This window comes from Staurois parvus, unplaced genomic scaffold (genome assembly GCF_062004578.1).
Source record: "Staurois parvus isolate SC_StPar_1 unplaced genomic scaffold, SC_StPar_1.0 ptg000152l, whole genome shotgun sequence".
Taxonomy (NCBI): domain Eukaryota; kingdom Metazoa; phylum Chordata; class Amphibia; order Anura; family Ranidae; genus Staurois; species Staurois parvus.
Window position 1 is genome coordinate 3,434,954 of NW_028317948.1, and position 21,156 is coordinate 3,456,109.

The 21,156-nt window shown below is 42.3% G+C and overlaps 1 protein-coding gene across 1 annotated transcript; it reads right to left on the reverse strand.

Annotated features, from left to right (window-relative positions):
• Positions 1-396: 396 nt before the first annotated feature.
• Positions 397-19,361, reverse strand: MCM5 (minichromosome maintenance complex component 5). The gene is made up of 15 exons (XM_089674814.1): positions 19,105-19,361; positions 16,152-16,278; positions 14,059-14,187; positions 12,221-12,393; positions 10,861-11,016; positions 10,581-10,747; positions 9,675-9,846; positions 9,256-9,367; positions 9,011-9,154; positions 6,058-6,300; positions 5,282-5,394; positions 4,603-4,731; positions 3,041-3,183; positions 2,837-2,964; positions 397-884 (listed from the first exon to the last, which is right to left on the reverse strand). Exons 1-15 carry the CDS (start codon positions 19,272-19,274, stop codon positions 783-785), a joined length of 2,208 nt encoding a protein of 735 aa, XP_089530940.1. The 5' UTR covers positions 19,275-19,361; the 3' UTR covers positions 397-782.
• Between the last annotated feature and the right edge of the window lie 1,795 nt (positions 19,362-21,156).

The window sequence follows — 21,156 nt, forward strand, 5'->3', positions numbered from 1 at the left end:
TCAGTCACTCACTCCTGACACATTAGGGATGGGAGATTAAAAACAAAGCAAAGACTTGCAGAATATGTGCTGACATGTTCTTAGGACAGATGAGCAATTTCCATTCAAATCACACGGGACCCTTTTTAAAGTTGCATCAGAATCATACTGCATATGTGCCAACGGCCTCTATGGAAACTCCTTTTATTTCACTTGTCATGCTGTTCCATGCGTTCTGGAATCTCAGATCGCATCAGTGTGACCAGGGCTTAGTGTGAAAAAAAAAAAAAAAAAGTTAATCAAAAAGTAAAAACAATTTTTAACTTGTACCCTATTCCTATGTGCAGAAAGGTTTTCATTATTCTTAAACCACATCCAACAGCCAGAGACTACCCATGAAGGAAACCAGACATAACATTTTATTCTCTGCACATTTATTAAAGAATGTAAGAATAGTTCATATAAACTTATGAATGCATAGAAATAAGTGAAGTTATTTTGTATGGAGACTGAACCAGAATGCAACATTCCAGGACAGAAGCAAAGATTGTGAAATGTCAGTCAAAACACAAGGTTAACTTTAAGTCTGCATTTCCGCTAATGGCAATTAAATGTATATCAATAAATCGCACATCTACAGTTAGCAAAAGCTTGACTTAACTCTCCACCTCTCAGGGTTCAGTATGTACATCATGACTTGTGTACTCTAGGCTTGGGTAACCAAAAAAAAAAAAAAAAAAAAAAAAAAAAAAGGCTTTTGAAAATTCAGTCCATGTCTGTACACAATAGCAAGCAACAATTGCCTATTTGATCCGGAAAAGCACTTTACGCTGGAGACGATGCTGAATTTCCCCTCTTCGCATCATCAGATGCAAAACCTTGTGGATTGCATGTTCTGGGTATTTCTGCAAAGATGAAATTAAAACATTTGATAGATTGAAACCAAAAGATGCAAAAACAAGTATTGTTTACCTACATTTTTCCATGTCTGCTCAGTACCATCCCGCTGACTGTATGCATATATGTGGCCTCTGGGCAGGTAGAAGCACGTGTGTGTTCACAGGCAACTGCTTTCTGTGCTGACAGCACGCAGCCACAGTAAGGCAAACAACAGCTCCTGACACATACTTGCGATTGGCAGCTTCTAATCACGTGACTGGCAAGCTCAGCAGTCCTTGATTGAAATGACTTCTTCCCAACATTTAGATTCTATTTAAGAGCTAGGGGGATAGCAGTGGGAAGCAGTTAAACATTTGTAGCCCAGCCTGTTCCCTGCCAGTTTATAAAACTTTGTACATGCACACTGGTGTTTGCAATGGGACACGCCTGTATTCACAGAACAGATTTGCTCTCCACTGCCCATAGCAGATCTAACTGCAAATTTTGGGAGCAGCCAAAAGGAAGCCAAGCATGAACTTAGGGTAGTCTGATCATCATTCACCAGTGTATGTGAACACGCTTATCCCTTCACCAACATACTAATTTTGGAATCTTAATTTAGAACAGAGCACACAAAGTATATAGTAAACAAAACACTTGAGCAAATTATAGGTTTATGTTAAGCCTGTACAAGTAGCATAGGGAAGCCTGGTCACAGGACAGCAAAAGCCTTGATTTTACACAAAACAAACAAAAAAACCAAAGTAAAAATATCCAAACTTGATCTCCATCAGCAAAACTGCTTTCACTGCTTCTAGTAGTATTTAGAGATTACATTTTCACTGCTTTCAAAAGCCAAAACTTTACTTAAATGTAAGCAGTACGGCTTTTTTTTTGCAAAAGGGCAGTTCTATGTCCTTTTGACAATAAAGGCTTCTTCAGCAAATTCAGATTTTACCCCAGAGGTGCTCAACCTGTGGCCGGTGACCTCATGCTCAGGGATGGTGGGGTTGACAAGCCAGGACCCGCTACCACACTTCGGTCAGTTTGCCACAGCAATCCACCTGAACTCCTCCTTAACCACTCAGCATTCTGTGACATCACATGTCCCAGAAAGCTGCAGGACCATTTACAAAAAGGTCAGTACACCTGGCTGTGAAGTAAACAGGCTGGTGCCCAGGGCCTGAAGACCAGCGAAGAACCAATTTGGGTGAGGATGGTGCTGGACCCCTGGACAGGCAAGTGTTTTTGTTTTTTTGGTTTTTTAAAAGTCAGCAACTACAGTATTTGTAGCTGCCGACTTAATTTTTTTCCACAAAAAGAAGGCCGAAGAACCAATAAGTCACCATCTAAAATGCTCAAAAACACTGAACCTAAACAAAAGGCCGAAAATTGATAGGTACCCGCTCCTACATCCAGTGAGATCGCCTAGGCGATTGGAAGTTGTCCTACCCTCCCCGTAGTCTTCTAGGACATGTGACAGGTCCCAGAAGACTACAGGGCCATTCAGGCAGCGCTACTCGTGCAGTGGGCACCCAGCAGTGAAGCCACAAGCTGTCATAACCGGGTGCCCACACTGAAGATGCTGGCGCCTGGAACATCAGACAGCTGGTGAAACGGGCTGCGGGAAGGACGCCACGGGATCGTGGGACAGGCAAGTGGCTGTTTTTTGTTTTTTAAAGTCAGCAGCTACAGTTTTTGTAGCAGACTTTTTTTCCCACAGTGTGACAAACTCCACTTTAAGTACTGCAGAATGTAGTCCCAGTTTAAAAACCCAAGTTCAGTTGCCAACATCTGCTACAGTGAAAGCCAAAGTATATAAAAATGTACACATTCTGCCTCAATAAGACAAAACCTTTAGATTTACAATTGCTGTTTTAAAGTCAAAAAAAAAAAACAAAAAAAAAAAAACAATCATCTGTCCAAGCACAACTAATGTATAGCTTTCTGGGAGCAATTTTAAAGAAGCAATCCTCACCTGTTTCAGAAAATCCTGGATGATACTGTGCTCAGCCACCTGGGATCCAATGGCAAATCTTCTCTTCAGTTGCTTCTCTATGCGTGAAAGCATTTCTTGGTCCTCCTGGGTTGTGAATCCTTCCACACCTTCAAGAAAAACATTTTATAAACACATGGCAAGCAACAAGTTGACCGGCATATAAATGTTTTTTCGTGTTCTTACCCGACAGGCTTCCAGACATGGCAGCATCCAATGTGGACACCTGGAATAGCCGCAGTGCCTCTTCTACATCACTTTCTGCAGAAAAAGGCTGTAGTTTCATCTTACTGAGTGCTTCTGAAATCCGGACAATGGCTTCCAATTGTCTGGGGGGGAAAAAAAAAAAAAAAAGTGTTGAGTTTACAAAAATAGCTAAAAAAGCATATACTATTAGCAGATCCTTAAAAGCAGCATCCATTACTTGTGGTAAAAGTCACTTCTAATTCACTGCATGCACTGAAAACTACAATTTCAGATTCCTAAGACAACACTATATACTATAAAGTGGAGTTGCATCATTCCCTGGGATAACATGTGCAACTACTCTAGTAAAATAAAACCCATCTAACAACTGGAAATATTAAGGCGAGCAGTGCGCAAACTGGCAGAAAATTGGAAAGCCACTAGTAACATCAGACATTAAGGCTAGTCATGAAGAAGAATTTTATTTCGTGGTCCTGCAGCAACACCTAAATGGTGCAGTGGGCAAAGGCTGCAACATTGGAAACAGGTTATATGTTCCACCCTAAAAACAGGAACATGTAACTTGTTTCCAAAAGGTTAACTTATCCTTTAGTCCTCATGCACACTGGATGGTTTTGGCTTTTTTTCTACAGCCAGTAAACTCCCCAGCTCTTTAGCCTATGTGTGCATGCATACACGTCCTAGTGGGTTTCTAGAGTTTTTTTTTTCTTAGCTGTAAAAATGTTTTAATGCTGGTAAGTGCGGCAAAACGGTTTTTTTTTTTTTAGCAAAAAAAAAACTTTTGTAAAAATACGCTAAAAACCCAAAACACGGGAAAAAAAACGCAGCTAAAAGCGAATGCAAAAACACTAAACTCACTTTAACGTGACTTTACACAGCTAGCGCTATCAGAGCTATTAAAACACCCAGTGTACATGGAACCTAAAAAAGGTAAGATCTTTGCACCAAGAAAAAAAAAAAGTCAGGACCTGTGGGACACAAGAACACCATGTGATTCCACCCAGTCACAAAGGTATTCCCATTTTCTTTGAAATCTGCTTGGACCCATTGACTGCTGTGCAGAAAGTTAAGCATACAAAAAGGCAGCCCCCTAGGGGTAACAAGTAATATTCTAACCTAGGTGCAGTTATTCATGTCAGCTAAGCACACGACAGTTAAAAAGGAAAGAATTATTTTTTGTGCATTTCCCAGCCCAGTTGATGTACCCATCGACTGTATTCACACTTGAGCGTTTTGTAGCTTGAAGCTCGAAGCCCCAAAACAGCTCAATGGCGCTTGTTTGCGCAATCAGGTGTGAACAGGCACCATAGAGAACAATTGATTATTTTTTTAAGTTTGAGCGTTTTGGAAGTTTGAGTTTCAAGTTACAAAACACTGAAGTGTGAATGCAGCCTTAGAAATAGGAAATTAGTCACATGTCCTTGCTAAAACACACCAGATTGGTGTAACTACTGCTTTGTTTAGTTGCACAGCATTGTTACTCTGCATTAACTGAGTGCTCAGGACATCTGAAGCCTAAAGGATCTTTGACATGGTTTTACCTGACAGTAATAGGGATGCTGGATCTCTTCTCGCTCTCCCGCTCATGTTCGCGAGCACCGCTGCGCATTAGTACGTATCGATTTTTTAACTTATCAGCTGCTTCAACTGACATTCGTGGTCCGCACTTACTGGAGAGATACAAGCCATACATTGTCATTTTTTCACAAATGTCTGCAATTATAACCTGTCAGTTATTTTTTGTAAACCCTTTAAAACAGCAACAGAACTTCACACTGAAATAGAATCAACTGTTCATTACCAGCATCTAATACACAAGTAGACATGAACAGTTATAAAAGCAGACCATTTAGATGGAGTGGATGCTACGGTTCAAACATTAACGTATATCTGTGCCTGCATTTTACTTTTATTCATAAGCTGCAGGCTTTGGTATGGAGCCTGCAGTGGCCCTGGGAGAGTTCCCTGCATAATGCTGCAGAGCACATTCCATGATAGGAATACAGTCCAGTTACATGGACAGGTCACATGACCCGTCTCTTGTACTTTGATGCAAGTGAAGCCCTGTTCATTGTAATAGTTTATGCTGAGAGCCCATATGCAAAAGCACACTAATTTTTTTTTGCAGTTATATAGTGGAATGGCAGCAGTAAGGCCATATTGAGGTTTTATAAATGGGCCCTATAGTGAAAAGTAAGGAATTTGGCAAGACATACTTACGTTCTGCAATAAGCAATGTATTTCTTCAGTGTATTCAAATCCACCTCTCCATCGACAGCCTGTGTCTGTGTTCGTGCACTGAGATGGACATTCATTACATGCTTGGCCAGAGTCTGTAGGGAAAAAGCAAGAATTTAAACATTGGCACCTGAAGTGCCCACAGTCATCGCTAAGATTTGGTTTCAAGCAGTTGTGAGCTGGCAAAGCCAATGCTTCCAATAGTGACAAATCTATCTTATTTACCTCCCACCACATTTTTATTAGCCTGTCTAGGTGCTTGCAAAAAAACCAAAAAAAAAACCAAACCACTCCATCAGCTACCAGTGCTTACAATGAAGATAAATGAATTAGAACAGTATTTATTTTTTAAACTGGACCTCAATTTAACCCTTCGCTGCCAATCCGGTGATTGCAGCCAATGGGATGGTGTCTAAAACTGACAGGCAGACTTCTGCCTGTCAGGTGGAAGCAGTCGAGCAGCTTCTTTCGGAGCAGATCGCTTTTTCTAAGAGGTACCTAATTCAACTTCCGCAATGCTCATCTAGGTAAAAGTTACATTGCCTTTGCCTGAAATGCCACAAAAGGAAAAAAATACCACTCAACGGCCACTAGAAAATTGATGGGTCAGGACATACATGGAAAAATTGAAATTTCACCCATATTTCATTAGAGGTTTGGGAAATTTGTGCAAATGCTAGGACATTTGCACAGCAATTTTTTCACAAATAGATTTCACAGAATATATTGAAATAAAAAAAACTGGCAACTTGTCTTACCATATCCCTCTGTTCATTATGTTCATCCTTCACAATGAAGATCATATCGAACCTTGAGAGAATGGTGGGCATGAAGTCAATGTTTTCTTCACCCTTTGTATCATCCCACCGGCCATATACTGAGTTAGCAGCAGCAAGTACTGAACAGCGAGAGTTCAGAGTGGTGGTGATGCCAGCTTTTGCTATGGAAATGGTCTGCTGCTCCATGGCTTCATGGATGGCAACCCTATCATCCTCCCGCATCTGAAAAGATGAACAGCAAATCAGATATTTTACAACATTAAGGACTACAAGTTGTGTATGAATATTGCTCCCGGTTACTTCTACTATAATAAAAGACAGCTAAACACAACACTGTCAAATTAACTATTTACAGTATCTCACAGAAATGAGTCCACCCCTCACATTTTATATCTTTTCATGTGACACTGAAGAAATGACACTTTGCTACAATGTGACGTAGTGAGTGTACAGCTTGTATAACAGTGTAAATTTGCTGTCCTCTCAAAACTCAACACACAGCCATTAATGTCTAAACCACTGGCAACAAAAGAGTACACCCCTAAATGAAAATGTCCAAATTGGGCCCAATTTTCCCTCCCTGGTGTCATGTAATTCCTTAGTTTTACAAGGTCTCAGGTGTAAATGGGGAGCAGGTGTGTTAAGTTTGGCGTTATCACTCTCACTCTCTCATGCCGATCACTGGAAGTTCAACATGGCACCTCATGGCAAAGAACTCTGAGGATTTGAAAAAAAGAATTGTTCCTCTACATAAAGATGGCCTAGGCTATAAGAAGATTGCCAAGACCCTGAAACGGAGATGAAGCATATTAGCCAAGACCATACAGCAGTTTAACAGGACAGGTTCCACTCAGAACAGACCTCGCCATGGTCGACCAGTGCACGTGCTCACCGTCATATCCAGAGGTTGTATTTGGGAAATAGACGTATGAGTGCTGCCAACATGTCCTGTGGTTTGATGAGATCAAGATACACTTATTGGGTTCAGATGGTGTCAAGCGTGTGTGGCGGCAACCAGGTGAGTATATAGACAAATGTGTCTTGCCTACAGTCAAGCATGGTGGTGGGAGTGTTATGGTCTGGGGCTGCATGAGTGCTGCCGGCACTGGGGAGCTACAGTTCATTGAGGTATCCATGAATGCCAACATGTACTGTGACATACTGAAGCAGAGCATGATCCCTTCACTTCGGAGACTGGGCCGCAAGGTAATATTCCAACACAACGACCCCAAACACACCTCCAAGACGACCACTGCCTTGCTTAAAAAAAAAAAAAAAAAAAAAAAGCTGAGAGTAAAGGTCATGGACTGGCCAAGCATGCCTCCAGACCTAAACCCTAATTGAGCATTTGTCGGGCATCCTCAAACGGAAGGTTGGGGAGCGCAAGGTATCTAACATCCACCAGCTCAGTGATGTCGTCATGGAGGAGTGGAAGAGGCAACCTGTGAAGCTCTGGTGAACTCCATGCCCAAGAGGGTTAAGGCAGTGCTGGAAAATAATGGTGGCCACACAAAGTATTGGGCCCAGTTTGGCTATTTTTACTTAGGGATGCACTCATTTTGTTGCCAATGGATTAGACATTAATGGCTGTGTGTTATTTTGAGGGGACAGCAAATTTACACTGTTATACAAGCTGTACACTCACTACTTTACATTGTAGAAAAGTGTCATTTCTTCAGTGTTGTCACATGAAAAGATAATATATTTATAAAAATGTGAGGTGTGGACTCACTTCTGTGAGATATTGTAGAACTTGTTGGATTAACAGTACTGTGGATTTTAAAATGGTTTTCAATTTTTTGGTACACATTTAAAACCATGTTAAATGTGCCTAAGCAGTGCCCTGAAAAAAAAACAACACAAAAAAAACCACCTCGTTATGAATTCCTTTTAACAAAACTCCGGGTATGAGGGTGCCAGGACAAGCCTAGGGTGGCATTTTTCAGGGGGGGGGGGGGGGGGGCAGCACCACCTCCCAGAAGGGACACATGTGGCATGGAGACCAGGTGGGATCTCAGAGAGGCTGTGGGCTGCTTGGCGGTGTATGCAAAGCCCAACTCTCGCTCCCGGGGATGTCCAGAGCTGTAAAGGTGTTTTCTCTAAACGGGGGGTGCAACCAGTGTATTGGGGGTGGTGTTAGTCAATGTAAGGCTTTCACCGCAGTGGGGAGGGGTGGTGGTGTTGATTGGTGGCTCTTTCCATGGAAGAGGGGGTTTTTGGGCAGCCTGAAGAAAAAAAAAAAAAAAAAAAAAAAAAAAAAAAAAAACTTAAATACACCACTGCCTACAACCGCATAGAAGTATCTCTTGCACTGTGTGAAATCTATGGCACAGTTCCCTAGGACTGCTAAATCACCACATTTGGAAGGAGACTTGGTGATTGCTCTGCTCACGGTACTCTTTGCTGAAGCCACGGGGATTGCTCTGCCCACAGTACTCTGTTGATGCCAAGATGGATGCCTCCACACACAGTACAGGTAAGCAAACAATGCATAGCAAATAAGTCATGGCGAAAGATCAGCTGCAGGGAGTCCACAGGCAATACGGGTGACTAGTCCTCTACCCTCTGCCTGCCTTTTTTGGCTACAGCCTCAGGAGCTGCCTATACAGGTCAAAGCAAAAAAAAAAAAAAAAAAAATTGACAGTACCTCTACTGGCCTCTAAAGTAGGACATTGCCTTGCAAGGGCAAACCATGGGGTCACTGAGTTCAGGCATCTTGGAGGTATATGACTGCAATAAGCTTCACAGTAATAACTAGTTTACAGGTCCAGGTGGTATACCAGGCTTTTTGTTCGATGACAGCAGCAAGAGCACCCCCCCCCCCCCCTCCATTGCAGTCACAAACCATTGTCTCCACTAGGGAAAAAGAAAAGTTTTATTTATTCCATAAAGGAACTTATGAGGTCACTTGCTAAATGGTGTTTATCCTTACCTTATCAAACTCATCAATGCACACCACACCTCCATCAGCTAGCACCATGGCTCCACCCTCCATAATGAAGTTACGAGACACAGGATCCCGCATCACAGAAGCTGTCAAGCCAGCAGCACTGCTACCCTTCCCAGAGGTGTAAACCTATTAACAAAATTACAGAAATTAGATAGCAAAGAGGGTACATTTGTGAATACACCATATACTACAGAACAACCCTCTGACAGGGATAAGATATTACTTACCCCTATAGGAGAACATCTTTCTACAAACTTCAAAAGCTGAGACTTCGCAGTTCCTGGGTCTCCCAGCATTAGCAAGTTAATATCTCCTCTACGAGTCAGTCCATCAGGAAGCCTAAAAAATTTAACATACTAATATTCAAGTACAAACATGCTTGGTAATAGTCAAACAGATACACAAGAAGCTTTTTAATGAAGGTAGAAGCAGTGTATATTCTAGCACAGAACTGTAACTGAGTTCACACTTCCCATGCAGAGTATAGCCAAAAGTGGAGAAGGCCTCTCCCTATGCTTTTGTATGGTGTCCCATCCTCCTAGGGGCAGATTTGTACTCAAAAGCTGCTATGTATCCCACAGATTGTTTTATTGAATATTAACTTTACAGTAAATGCATTTAAGGTCGGTTTATTCCAGTTGCCCACCTTTTGCGGGAGCCACCGAAGAGTAGACATGCAATGGCCTTCTTGATGTCACTGCTGCCATAAATAGAAGGAGCAATGCTTTTAGCAATGGTCTCATAGATGTCAGGTCTGGAGGCAAGTCGTCTGAACTCTTCCTCTTCCTGAGGTGTTACAGCTCCGACTCCACTTCGACCTGTCATGTAAAAACAAACATTACACTGCAACATTCTGCTCGCACACCAGGCTTCTAAGACTACAGAAACTACAGACGTGTACCCATTCATGAATCAGCTAGATTAGGCTGAATGCTTTTCAGCCTCAGTGCAATGCATACGACATACATATATGGATTACATATACCAGGAGATACAAAGTGTTTATTGTACTAATAGAAAAGCATGTTGCGGGATATGGACAATATCTATCAGGGCACTACTGAATGAACTGTTCTTTGGACTTGCAGCACTCCAAAAAGGGACTGGACCTGAGAGGCTTTATTTGCTTTCTTGCTATATTCAATTCTGATTGTAGAATCTTTCAGCAGTAAAAAGCAAAAAAGTCACAAGATCCTCTATAGCTTTGTACACTGATCAATAAGAAAATGTGGCAAAAAAAAACCCCCAAAAAAAAACAAAGTTCTAGCTCAACTACAATAGGTCAACCTTGAGGAATTAGATGGGGAAAGCAGGGCACAGGAATTTTAGATCAAAAGAAAAGGAGCAGGTAGATGGAGATTTATACTCAGGTTTGCAGCTTAAATATATGGCCTACATTGTACCTATTACAAGTTATATCTAACAATATAAGCCACAAAACTACTTGCATCCCCAACCCTTGCTGGAAGCAATGCAGAGCATACCCACCAACCCAAGTCGACAATAAATGTTCTAGACTGCATCAAGCATGTGGCAGTAAATGACATTTCACCTGTGCCTTCTGTATCCACTTGAATGCCAACCACACGAATATATGAACTTCGAATACCCACTCCCACTCTGTCACGACCTTTGGTAGAGGTTTTGCCACTTTTACGAATTGAGTAAATGCCCATAATGGTCACTCTGTTGCCAGGGACAACTTTGTCACAAAGATATCTAAAAAATAAATGTAAACATATTTCAGAATTAAATTAGAAATTAAGGCACAGCATACAATGTCCAAAACCTCCTTAGACCGCGTAAGGACTTGTGCAGTAGGGGTTTTTTACCTGTCGCAATACAACTGCATATGTCGTGGCAATTCACCATGAGGTACGGCGTCTGGTGACTCTTGAAGTTTCAGTGTCTGGAAATCCACACATTTGCATTTATCTGGTATGATGAAATAAGGATCAAGGGGACACTTGGGGCGACCAGCTTGTTCTCTACACAAAAATTTCAGAGAGAAGAAAGTCAATTTAATTTAGCGCCTTCAGGCTTTGACAGGTATTTTCTTATCTTCATTATATGGATGCCTTAATTTATCAAATCACTGACACCAACAAGTATAGGAATAAATGTGAATATAACCCTCAAACAACTGGCCTTATCATTTTCCTAGAAATTTTATTCTTATATAAAAAGAGTTTGAGCCCCGGTTCACACTAGAACAGTGCAGGAAACCCAGGATGCGTGCAAGTTTCCACAGTGTTCAAAACGCACTGCCATCATGGTCTGCAGGAGGATGTCAGTGCAATTTTAAAACCCCAAACCACAGGTCGCAAACGCAGTGTGCTTGCCTGCACTGGATCACATGGTACAAAACCATTAAGTGTAAATGAATGGGCTGAAATCACACTGCACTGAAACACGTGCACTGCACGGTGTGAACCTATGCTTAAGCCTGCAAAAGTGACCAAAGGAGGAAACCATTTTTTTTTTTAAATTACAGTTAGAACATGAATAGTGAAGACAAATATGGGACACATTATCCTTCACTGTGCAGTAGAGACCAATTACTACAATGGTACCACATCCAAGCTTTAACTGCAGATTAAGTACCATGCTACTCTTTTTGCGCTTGATCTTTCCACACCTCCCTCTTCTCAAACATTTACAGTTCACAGACTTCCTATTTTTTCAGTGGTGTTAAATCAACAAGGCCTATAGACAGCTGGATCATAGACCTCAAAACATGACACCACACTAAAATGTTAGAAGACTAACTTGTTTATGTAATTTCTTGCATGAACAACAGAATGCATTGATATAGTCACAACTTACTATCCACATTCTAAATGGAATCCATTTTTATAAATGCTCTTAATTGCCCAGTTAGCAACAAGGGCATAGAACACACTTCTGCCAGCCTAAGCTAAACACCCAGGCAGGCCAGTTACTGAATGGCAGGAAGAATCAATGAACTACAAGAGTGCTCACCAACGCCTTCGCAGTTCGAGAACTACAAGCCACCATGCATGGAGCCTAATAGGAGTGTAACATTCTGATCCTAACAGTCAACCTATCCTTTAAATTTAAATGCCACTTGGTAGACTGGTACATCCCACAATGGTTAAAACCTTTTCTCAATGCTCAAATACTTCAGAGGCGGATGTACAATCCTCAAGTTAAGCAGGCTTATGAACTTACGTGTTACACTTGCGAGGCATGGCATATCCCTCCAAGCCAGGTCTCACAGGTATATTACTAATTGTATTTCGGCAACTCCGGCACTGGATAGAGATTTTCGTGGCCTTTGCTCTCACGGCTGTTGCAGCAATTATGATGCCAGGGATCTTCACAAGATGAGACATCTGTTCCGACTACAAAACACAGGAACAAAAATTATGACGCAAATCCACTTCTAAGGTCTAACCAATATTTATCCTCTTAATACTTTAGGCAGACAAATGCTGGAACATGATGCGGTCTATGAACAAGCATGAAGTAAAGCACTGATCAAGTATAAAATTCAGCAAACTATATATTCATTACAAAATGTTTTATTGAAGATATACAGTACAATATAATGAAAGAAAAGTCACCAAATGAGAAAGTAGTGTCGATTCATGCAGATGCTTCAACAGAGGGATTTACTTTACGGCCTAGTAAAGCTCGGTGTAGAGACTTGGTCAGGTTATTACCAGTGAGCACGTAAATAATTATGTAGGTGCTGATCCCAAATCAACTCAAAACATCAATCCTCCTGAACTTGGGAATAGGTCCAGAAGGAAAACTGGCTATGATCTCATCCTTGTTGGCTTGAATGTCACACCTTGCTGCCCTCTTAAGACTGGGGAAGTCTAAAACTACTGTAACCATAATACAAGAGAGGGCGCACTGGCCTAGTGCATTATCCTTACGAGTATTTGTTAAAATAAGTATTCACAAAATAGCAGTTTCCACAAGCTCAAATAAACATTGTTCTATCAAATCCAGGATACATTGTGTCACCCCACAGGGCAGATAGGACCTCCAACTGGCTAACGTGTTTTGAGGACTAGCCTCTTCCTCAGAGCCCTCTGAGGAAGAGGCTAGTCCTCAAAACACGTTAGCCAGTTGGAGGTCCTATCTGCCCTGTGGGGTGACACAATGTATCCTGGATTTGATGAGCTTGTGGAAACTGCAGTTTTGTCAGTATAATACTTTAACAATACATTTTTTAAGGATAATGCACTCTGGTGCGCCCTCTGTCTTGTTTTATGGTTACACGGATCCCGAATCACCTGACTTTCGGGCACGTCCACCAAAACAGGCCATGCCCTCCTGACCACAAACCCTGAAACAGAGGAGGAAGCTTCCTGGACCCACTGGTTCACACTAGCTGGGACTATATATCACCTTACAAATACTTTGTAGTTCGCGTCAATTAAGGATGTCAACTTGGCTGGATACGGAGCCAGCTTGTGTCATTCTGCCAAGTTCAGGGTGTCTCCCATGTTCTACTCCCAACTCTCCATATAGAGGAACTTAATCTAAATAGGACAATATACCATAGAGCTTGGAGATGTGATCCAAGTGCTTGTTAATGCCCCCACAGAGATATTCCACAGGTGTAGTAGTGGAGAGGTCAGACCTTCTCTGCATGGAACTTATAAAAATGTGCAATCTGAGCATAAGGATATTGTTCCGTTTGAGGCAGATTGTATTTTCCTCGTAAGAGTTGACCTTACAAGACCCCTCGATGGTCATAATCTGCTATACGCAGGAGACCCTTGTTGGTCCACCACTGGAAATTGTGAGGTGTCAGGCCAGGGTTCTGGATTCTCCAGAAATGGGGCCAGTGGAGTATGGGCAGATCTGAATTTGTGCTTTGTAGCTTATCTGTCCCATAGCTGCTGACTTTTTTGTAGGTTTGACTGGGGCTCCACTTTAAAGCATCATCCATTCTTCTCTGACTTAGATCTGCCTAGACAGACACTGGGTTTTACAACTACAATGTGGCTGCAGTTCAACTACAAATCTCAAAAACGTTTTAAAACAATTACCTTAAGACTTCGAATATTGGCAGGATTAGCATCAGAACGCAGCATGACCTGAATATCCTGGACGGCTTCTTCACCGGCAGGCCGAGGACGGGTGACTTCATCCGCTACCTCCTGTGCAGCTTCCTCCAACTAGAAATAAACAAATGCTTTGCACTCAGAAAATGATGGTAATCTGCAACAGCCACATTTTCATCTGCTTGCCCTACTCAGTTACAGCACAAACCTTTAGAGCAAAGAAAAATTACAACACACCAATTGTGGCATTTACAGTGGATAGAAAGTCTACACTCCCATTAAAATGTCAGGTTTCTGTGATGGAAAAAAAAAAAAAAAAAAAAATCATTTCAGAACTTTTTCCACCTTTAACGTGACCTGAAAACTGTACATCTCAATTGAAAAAAACTAAAATCATTGGGGGGGGGGGGAACAAAAAACTAAAATAATGTGGTTGCATAAGTGTGCACACCCTCTTAGAACTGCGGATGTAGCGTTGTTCAGAGTTAAGCAATCACTTTTTATATCCACTGTATGTGTGCCATTATTTTCTAAAGTCACCTGTGATCAACAGCAACCATTGACACTGAGCAACTGTAGAGTCATGCAGTCCAATACTCTCTATATTAATGTTAATGGTACATTTGAACCACTGAGCAGCACAGATCAAATTATCAGAGTGACTGTCATCAGGACTATTTTACAATTTTAAAACACGAGTTGTAGCTGTGACTTAAAAAGTCAACTTGACATGTTAAAGCAAACAACTTATTACTTTAGATGGACCCAGCATTAGATTCTTTTTGTCAAGTTAATGCACATTACGTGTAATAGTCATCTCCCTGTAAATGCTCTCATCTACTTCGCTCAGAAGCCATTTTTAGTCAAGCTTTATCCAGGCTTAGCATCTACTTCCAGGCTTAGAAATATGGTCAAAACGTCAGGGCAGTTCTGGGCTGTATTCACAAATGCCTGACACAGATCAGAGCTCTGCTGCAGCTTCGTTCACACAAGTGTGGTTTCTGATGCCACTTGTTGCAGATTCACATGACAACGGAAATCCGTTTTCATTGGTGCCCATTCAGATCAAAGTGACTCAGCACAACGCAAATTTTGGAAAAGGTTCCTGTAATACTTTGGTGCGATTCCAACATTATTTTGGCCCTATAAAATATACAAACCACATCCGCGTTGCACTACAAAGGGGTGTGGAAATTTTTGAAAAAGAAAAAACCCTACTTGTCTAGGGACTAAATCTGTGTCCCGCATGACAATTTACTTTTTTTTTTTGTAACCAAAACCATATTTAAAATTGGATGCGATTTTAGGAATGTCTGGTGCTTTTAAAAACAAAAAGGGGCTTTATGGAGACTTGAACAGCGCAATGTTATTACATGTTTATCTCCTCCTCCCCTCCCTGCCCCCAGCACTGCATCCAGGGACTAGCAGGGAGGAGAGACCTTGCAATGTAAAGAGCACTGATTGGCTGCTCTTCAGGAAAGGGGAGTGTCGGGCTTATGCTTCATCCCTTTCACTGCCAGAGCAGTTTTTGTACAAGTCCCCTATGTGATGACGTTTGGTGACAAGTTCTCATTGAGACATCCAAGGTCTAAAACACCCCAGATGTCTCCCATGTGCTCCACTGAATGTAATGAGGCTGGCACTGTGTGGAAGCAATCGGCAGTGGCACTGATGCCTCAATGCTTCCACCTGACAAGTGAGCCCTGCTGCTTGCCTGCAGCAGGGCAAAAGGTGGGGAAAAAAATAAAATACCTGTGAGGCGCCCAGAACGGGCATCGAGTGATATGAATTCAACATCCATGACTACATAATCGTACTGAAAATTGGATCAAAATCAGATCACAGCAGTGTAAACCCAGCACGACACTTGCTAGAAAGTTACAATGTTGTTGTCTGATCACTGGGGAAAAGACAAAAGAAATGCTGCCTCCTGCCTGTAGCAGACGGACACATTTATTTGGACTATGGAGGACAAGAACAGATTTTTGATAAAAGCGTGACTTTTTTTTTTTTTAAGTTATACCTCTGTTGTATATTGAAACATGCTAGAAATGTATTGATGAAGACATGCAACATACCAGTTGAAGATGCTCTGTGGGCTGCTTGTAAAGGTAATCAGCAAGGTCCTCATCAAAACTGGCCAAGTCTTCCATCTCCACCTCGATCCAGAACTCCCCCAAGTTATAGTGACGTTTGAGCTCATCTCTAAAAAAAAAAAAAAAAAAAAAAAAAAAACCAGAGTCACCCTTAGTAAGAACTTTAGGCTAACAAATATATAAAACGCCCAAGGGCAGCAGACATTCACAGGGCAGCAGGCACCGCTAGGGTCCCAAATTCTAGGAGTTAAAAAAAAAAAAAATCACATGACCCCCCCCCCCCTCCCCCCAATATACCTAGAATTATTCACTATTTCTGGTCACTACCAAAGTAAAAAAATGAAAAATTAAGGCCAGTTGCACAGACGTAATAATTTATTGATGTTTATACACAGAGACGTAATAGTTTAGTAATGTTTATACACAGGATCTTGTTGACAAAGATCCTGAGTAAAGTATTCTGTAAATATTTTGCCTAAATGCACGTATATATGTACACAAGCATACAATGCTTCATTGCCAGTATTGCAATATACACACAAGTTGCTGCACTCAAATGTAAATTTTTATTTTTGTTTGACAGTTCTCATTGCTGATCTTTGCACTGCTGTGTGTATTGTTCCATAGACAACAATGCACCAATATTCAGATGAATAAAAATTTGTTGTTTTTTTTAACTCAGGTGCAAGAGGTCTAAAGAGTGTAGGCAAGACACAGGATGGATAAAAACAAGAAATTTATTATAGCAGACCTTCACCCTCATTCTCCACATTGCTTACTCATACCATTTACCTCCATCATCCAAATTGCAAATATCAGTGGGTTGTATAAAACCTGCACTTTCCCACCCAGTACAAGATTTGCAGCACTTGCATTGCTGATAATATGGCCATGTGTAAACAAAATGATGGGAGCGCATGTGAGGGACTGGTGGTACATGTGATGCTCTAGCAGGGAATCATTTAGATAGCACAGCAAAGTTAAGTGCCACCATTCCCACACATGGGCCTGGGGTTCTAGCAGAAATCACTTTATTTACACATTGCCACAGTAATGGTGAGATAAGCACCAACAAGATTCCCCAATACAGCACCAATTGCACATGTGCAGAATTAGCTCCACCAGATCAGGATCAGTCCCTCTAGTGATAGCTTGGGCAGTGGCAGGTTCTCTTTGACAGATCAGGAGTCTATTGGCCCCAATTCCTGCTCTGCCTGTCAGAGATCGATTTGATTGGCCGCTTCTTTGACTGGTACTTGCCAAGTATAAAAAAAACAAAAAACAAATATGAAGTGGCAAAAATCGACATTGCTTCTGGCTCCGTTTGACAGAGGAGAGGGAGTAACTGATGTTCTTCCTCCTGCTCTGGGCAGCCAACCCAAATGCTTACAGCCATCCTGGGCACAATGGAACAGGAGATCCCAAAAACAGCAGCAGCAGAAACCCTGTAAAAAAAGTGATCTACATGAAAACCTTCCGGCTGCAAAAAAATATTTACCTGGATTATGGTTGTACCATGAACCTGGAATAATTGCTTCCATCTGAGGACGTATGGGTACTTAAAGCAAAGTTCCAGCTGAAAAAAAAAAAAAGCAGCTACAAAAACTAACTGCCGCCTTTTAAAATATAGCCACTTACCTGTCCCTCGGTCCAGCGGTGTCCTCACCACCGTTGGTTTCACCGGCCATCTTCTCTCTCTGGCATCTTTAGTGTGGGCACCCGGCTGGGACAGCTTGCGGCTTCACAGCCGGATGCCCACTGTGCATGCGTGAGAAGCGCTGCGCTTTGTGAATGCCCTGTAGTCTGCTGGGACCTGTTACATGTCCCAGAAGACTACGGGGAGGGAGGGCAAATTCCACTTCCGATCACCTAGGCGACAGCAGCGTAAGTGGGTACCTGTCATTTTGGGTATCCTCTCCCCAAAGGTGACAATGCTTAATGGGGAGTGGGGGGGGCAAAGCATTAAGGTGGAACTTTAAGACATAAAAGTAGGTAAAAAGGAGTACAGGCAAAGCTCATTTGGTCGTACTTCCGAGAATCACAGGAGTGCAGTTCATTCTGCACTAATGTGACCCATTTTCAGCTGACTGTGGGCTAAAGATCCCAACCTGAGAGCTGGATACTGACAGTCACGGCTCTCTGATTAGAGTGGCAGGGAGAACTGAGCAATCAGGTGTTTGATGGCTCATTTCTCAGTCTTAGAGCCGTTGAGGGACAGAACTATGCAAGCAGAAAAAGAAAAAATACCCCATACTTCTCTTAAATGTGTGTCAACACAAACTGAAGATAAATCTGATATGAATACAACGCATAAGGCAGGTGGAAAAAACCTCAAAGCTGTCCATAAGCCCTACAATTAGATTGTACAATTTCCTTTATGGTGGCCATTGACACTTTGTCCAGCTGATACCTATCAAATGAACCTACAAATGATCAAAAATTTATTTTTGATCTATTCAGATCAGATTCTGAGTCATTCGGGCAGGAAAGTACTCAATTGTCCCGCATCAATTGTCAGCATGGAGGTACATTGCTCATGAATACGATTGTATTTCAAGCAGATGAGATTGGATTAGTTGATGAATATTGTACCTTCACTGTCACTTGAATCCACTTCCCCACATGTGGCATATTGACCAAAGAGGTTGGCGGCTATAGATCAATTCTTTCCCTAGCAGAAGATATTGGAAAATCAATATTTCATTGAGAAATGGATGGCCATTGTCAGATCAATAGGATGTAATACAAGAACCTACACAACTCAATTCAAATCCATCAGGCAGGTCCTTGCACTACACAGTAGATGGCAGATCCACGGTGGATTGTACAATCAGATTGTATAGTGTATGGTCAGCTAAAATATGGGACTTGTAGCCCACAAACTCTACAGGTCCCATGTCTTCATCATAGATCGCACGATGTGCTCCCCACTGACCTGTATTTATACGTGAAGCCGGTGCGGTCGGTGCCATAACGGTACTGCCGAAGAAACTCTTTGAACCTCTTCTTCAGCTGAGACTTCTTGGCCTGGCCATCCTCCCCCACAGGCTGTTCACCCCCGAAGCTGTCACTGTAGAAGATGCCGGCATCATCGAACCCGGACATGATGGACGCCAAAGACTACGAGAGACCAACACACAACAGCCACCGGATCACGAGACGAAAGCGCGCCAACACAACTTTTCGCGCCAAAGCAAAAGCGCGCCACGGTGGAAAGACCGCCCCTGCAGACTCCTATTGGTCAAACAGCAACCGCTGGCGTGGCTTGGGCGCGGCTCTTCCTGCAAAGGTGGGGCACTATGCGGTTGTGGAACCCCCTCCTGTCTACCAGTGTGGAGCCATTTTGTAGAGGACTAAATCTCCGAGAAAATGGCGGCCAGGTACTAGAGAATGTGCTGTCTCCTTATATCTCCTAGGAATACGAAGAGGTGCTTGAGGCCACCTGTCATGTGTTCACACTGTAGGCTCTGTTCACTTCTGTGTGTTGTAGTTGTGATGGGTGCAGGGCTGAGCTCTAGCTTGAGAAAGAATACACTGACCATGGAAGTGAGGTATTCCCGGCATTATTTATTATAGGTTCTTATATAGCGCCGTCAATTTATGCAGCACTTTATATATATATTGTACATTCACATCAGTCCCTAACCCTCAAGGGGTGTACAGTCTAGGGTTCCTAACTCACATTCATACATACACATACTAGGGCCAATTTATACAGGAGCCAATTCACCTACCAGCATGTCTTTGGGAGGAAATTGGAGTACCCAGAGGAAACCCATACAGGCACAGGTAGAACATGCAAACTCCAGGCAGGTGGTGCCATGGTTGGGATTTGAACTGACAATCCTTGTATTGCCAGGCAGAGGGGCTAACCATTTAACCACTGCGCTGCCCCGTGTCCTGATTTATTCAGGCCACATTCACACTTAGCTTGGGTTCACGCTGATGTGGTGAGGAATTCGCACTGGTTTCTGTGCGAATTCTGCACCGCATTATAATCGCACCCCGTTCATACGAACTGCGGGTGTGTATTTTAAGTTAACAACACCCCGAAATCCGTTCACAAAACGTGATGTGATGTGCAGAATGGGATCGCATGGGTGTGAACACCCATGCGATCCGATTCTGGTGCGGATTAAAATAGGGTTAAAAAATTGCACTGCACAGAAATCGCATGTGATTTGTACAGGAATGCGGTGTGGGTCCTGTGCAAATCACATGCGATGTGCCACACCGCATCAGTGTGAACCCAGGCTCAGTCTGGGTTCACACCTATGCAAGTTGCGTTTGAGGTGTTTCTCCATTGCGTTTTGTGTTTTTGCACCTGCATTTCGATGCGTTTTGCATTTTTTTTCATTTTTTTTATTGTTGCTAGGCAGATTTTAAATGCAAAATGCATAAAAAACATAATACATTATTAATATTATTATAATACAGGATATATATCGCGCCAACAGTTTGCTCAGCGGTTTACAATATAACGGGAGGCAATACCGCAACAATACAGTTCAATACAATAGAGGGTTAGAGGGCCCTGCTCCTTGGAGCTTACAATCTAGGAGACAATACATGCTTTTCTGCAGCGTTCCCATTGAAGTCTTTAGAACAAAAAATGCAACGTTTTGCGTTAAAAAAAGTCCCTGACCCTTTCCAAAAAACGCACCAGGTGAAAACGCGGAGATGTTCCCTCCTAGATTGTAAGCTCCAAGGAGCAGGGCTCTCGAACCCCTTGTGTATTGTATTGTTACTGTACTGTCTCGTGTACTGTCCCCCACTATAATGTACAGCGCTGAGCAAACCGTTGGCGCTATATAAATACTGTATAATAATAAAGATGTATACTTGTCCCATAGGAATCATGTTAAATGGACTGTAGTGTGTTTCTGCAAAATGCTGCGGAAAAGGCTTTGGTGTGAACCTAAGGTTAGAATTTCTGGAACGCGTGACAGAGTGCACAGAAAATGTTCAGGAAACGCACATTGCATTT

What these genes read in the sequence shown, in the direction of transcription:
- MCM5 (XM_089674814.1), bottom strand. Translation starts at nt 19,274, where the DNA reads ATGTCCGGGTTCGATGATGCCGGCATCTTCTACAGTGACAGCTTCGGG. An exon ending in CCACAGAGCATCTTCAACTG is followed by an intron (nt 14,188 to 16,151) that starts GTATGTTGCATG and finishes GTTTATTTCTAG; the next exon opens with TTGGAGGAAGCTGCACAGGA. An exon ending in CATGTCTGGAAGCCTGTCGG is followed by an intron (nt 2,965 to 3,040) that starts GTAAGAACACGA and finishes TTTTTCTTGAAG; the next exon opens with GTGTGGAAGGATTCACAACC.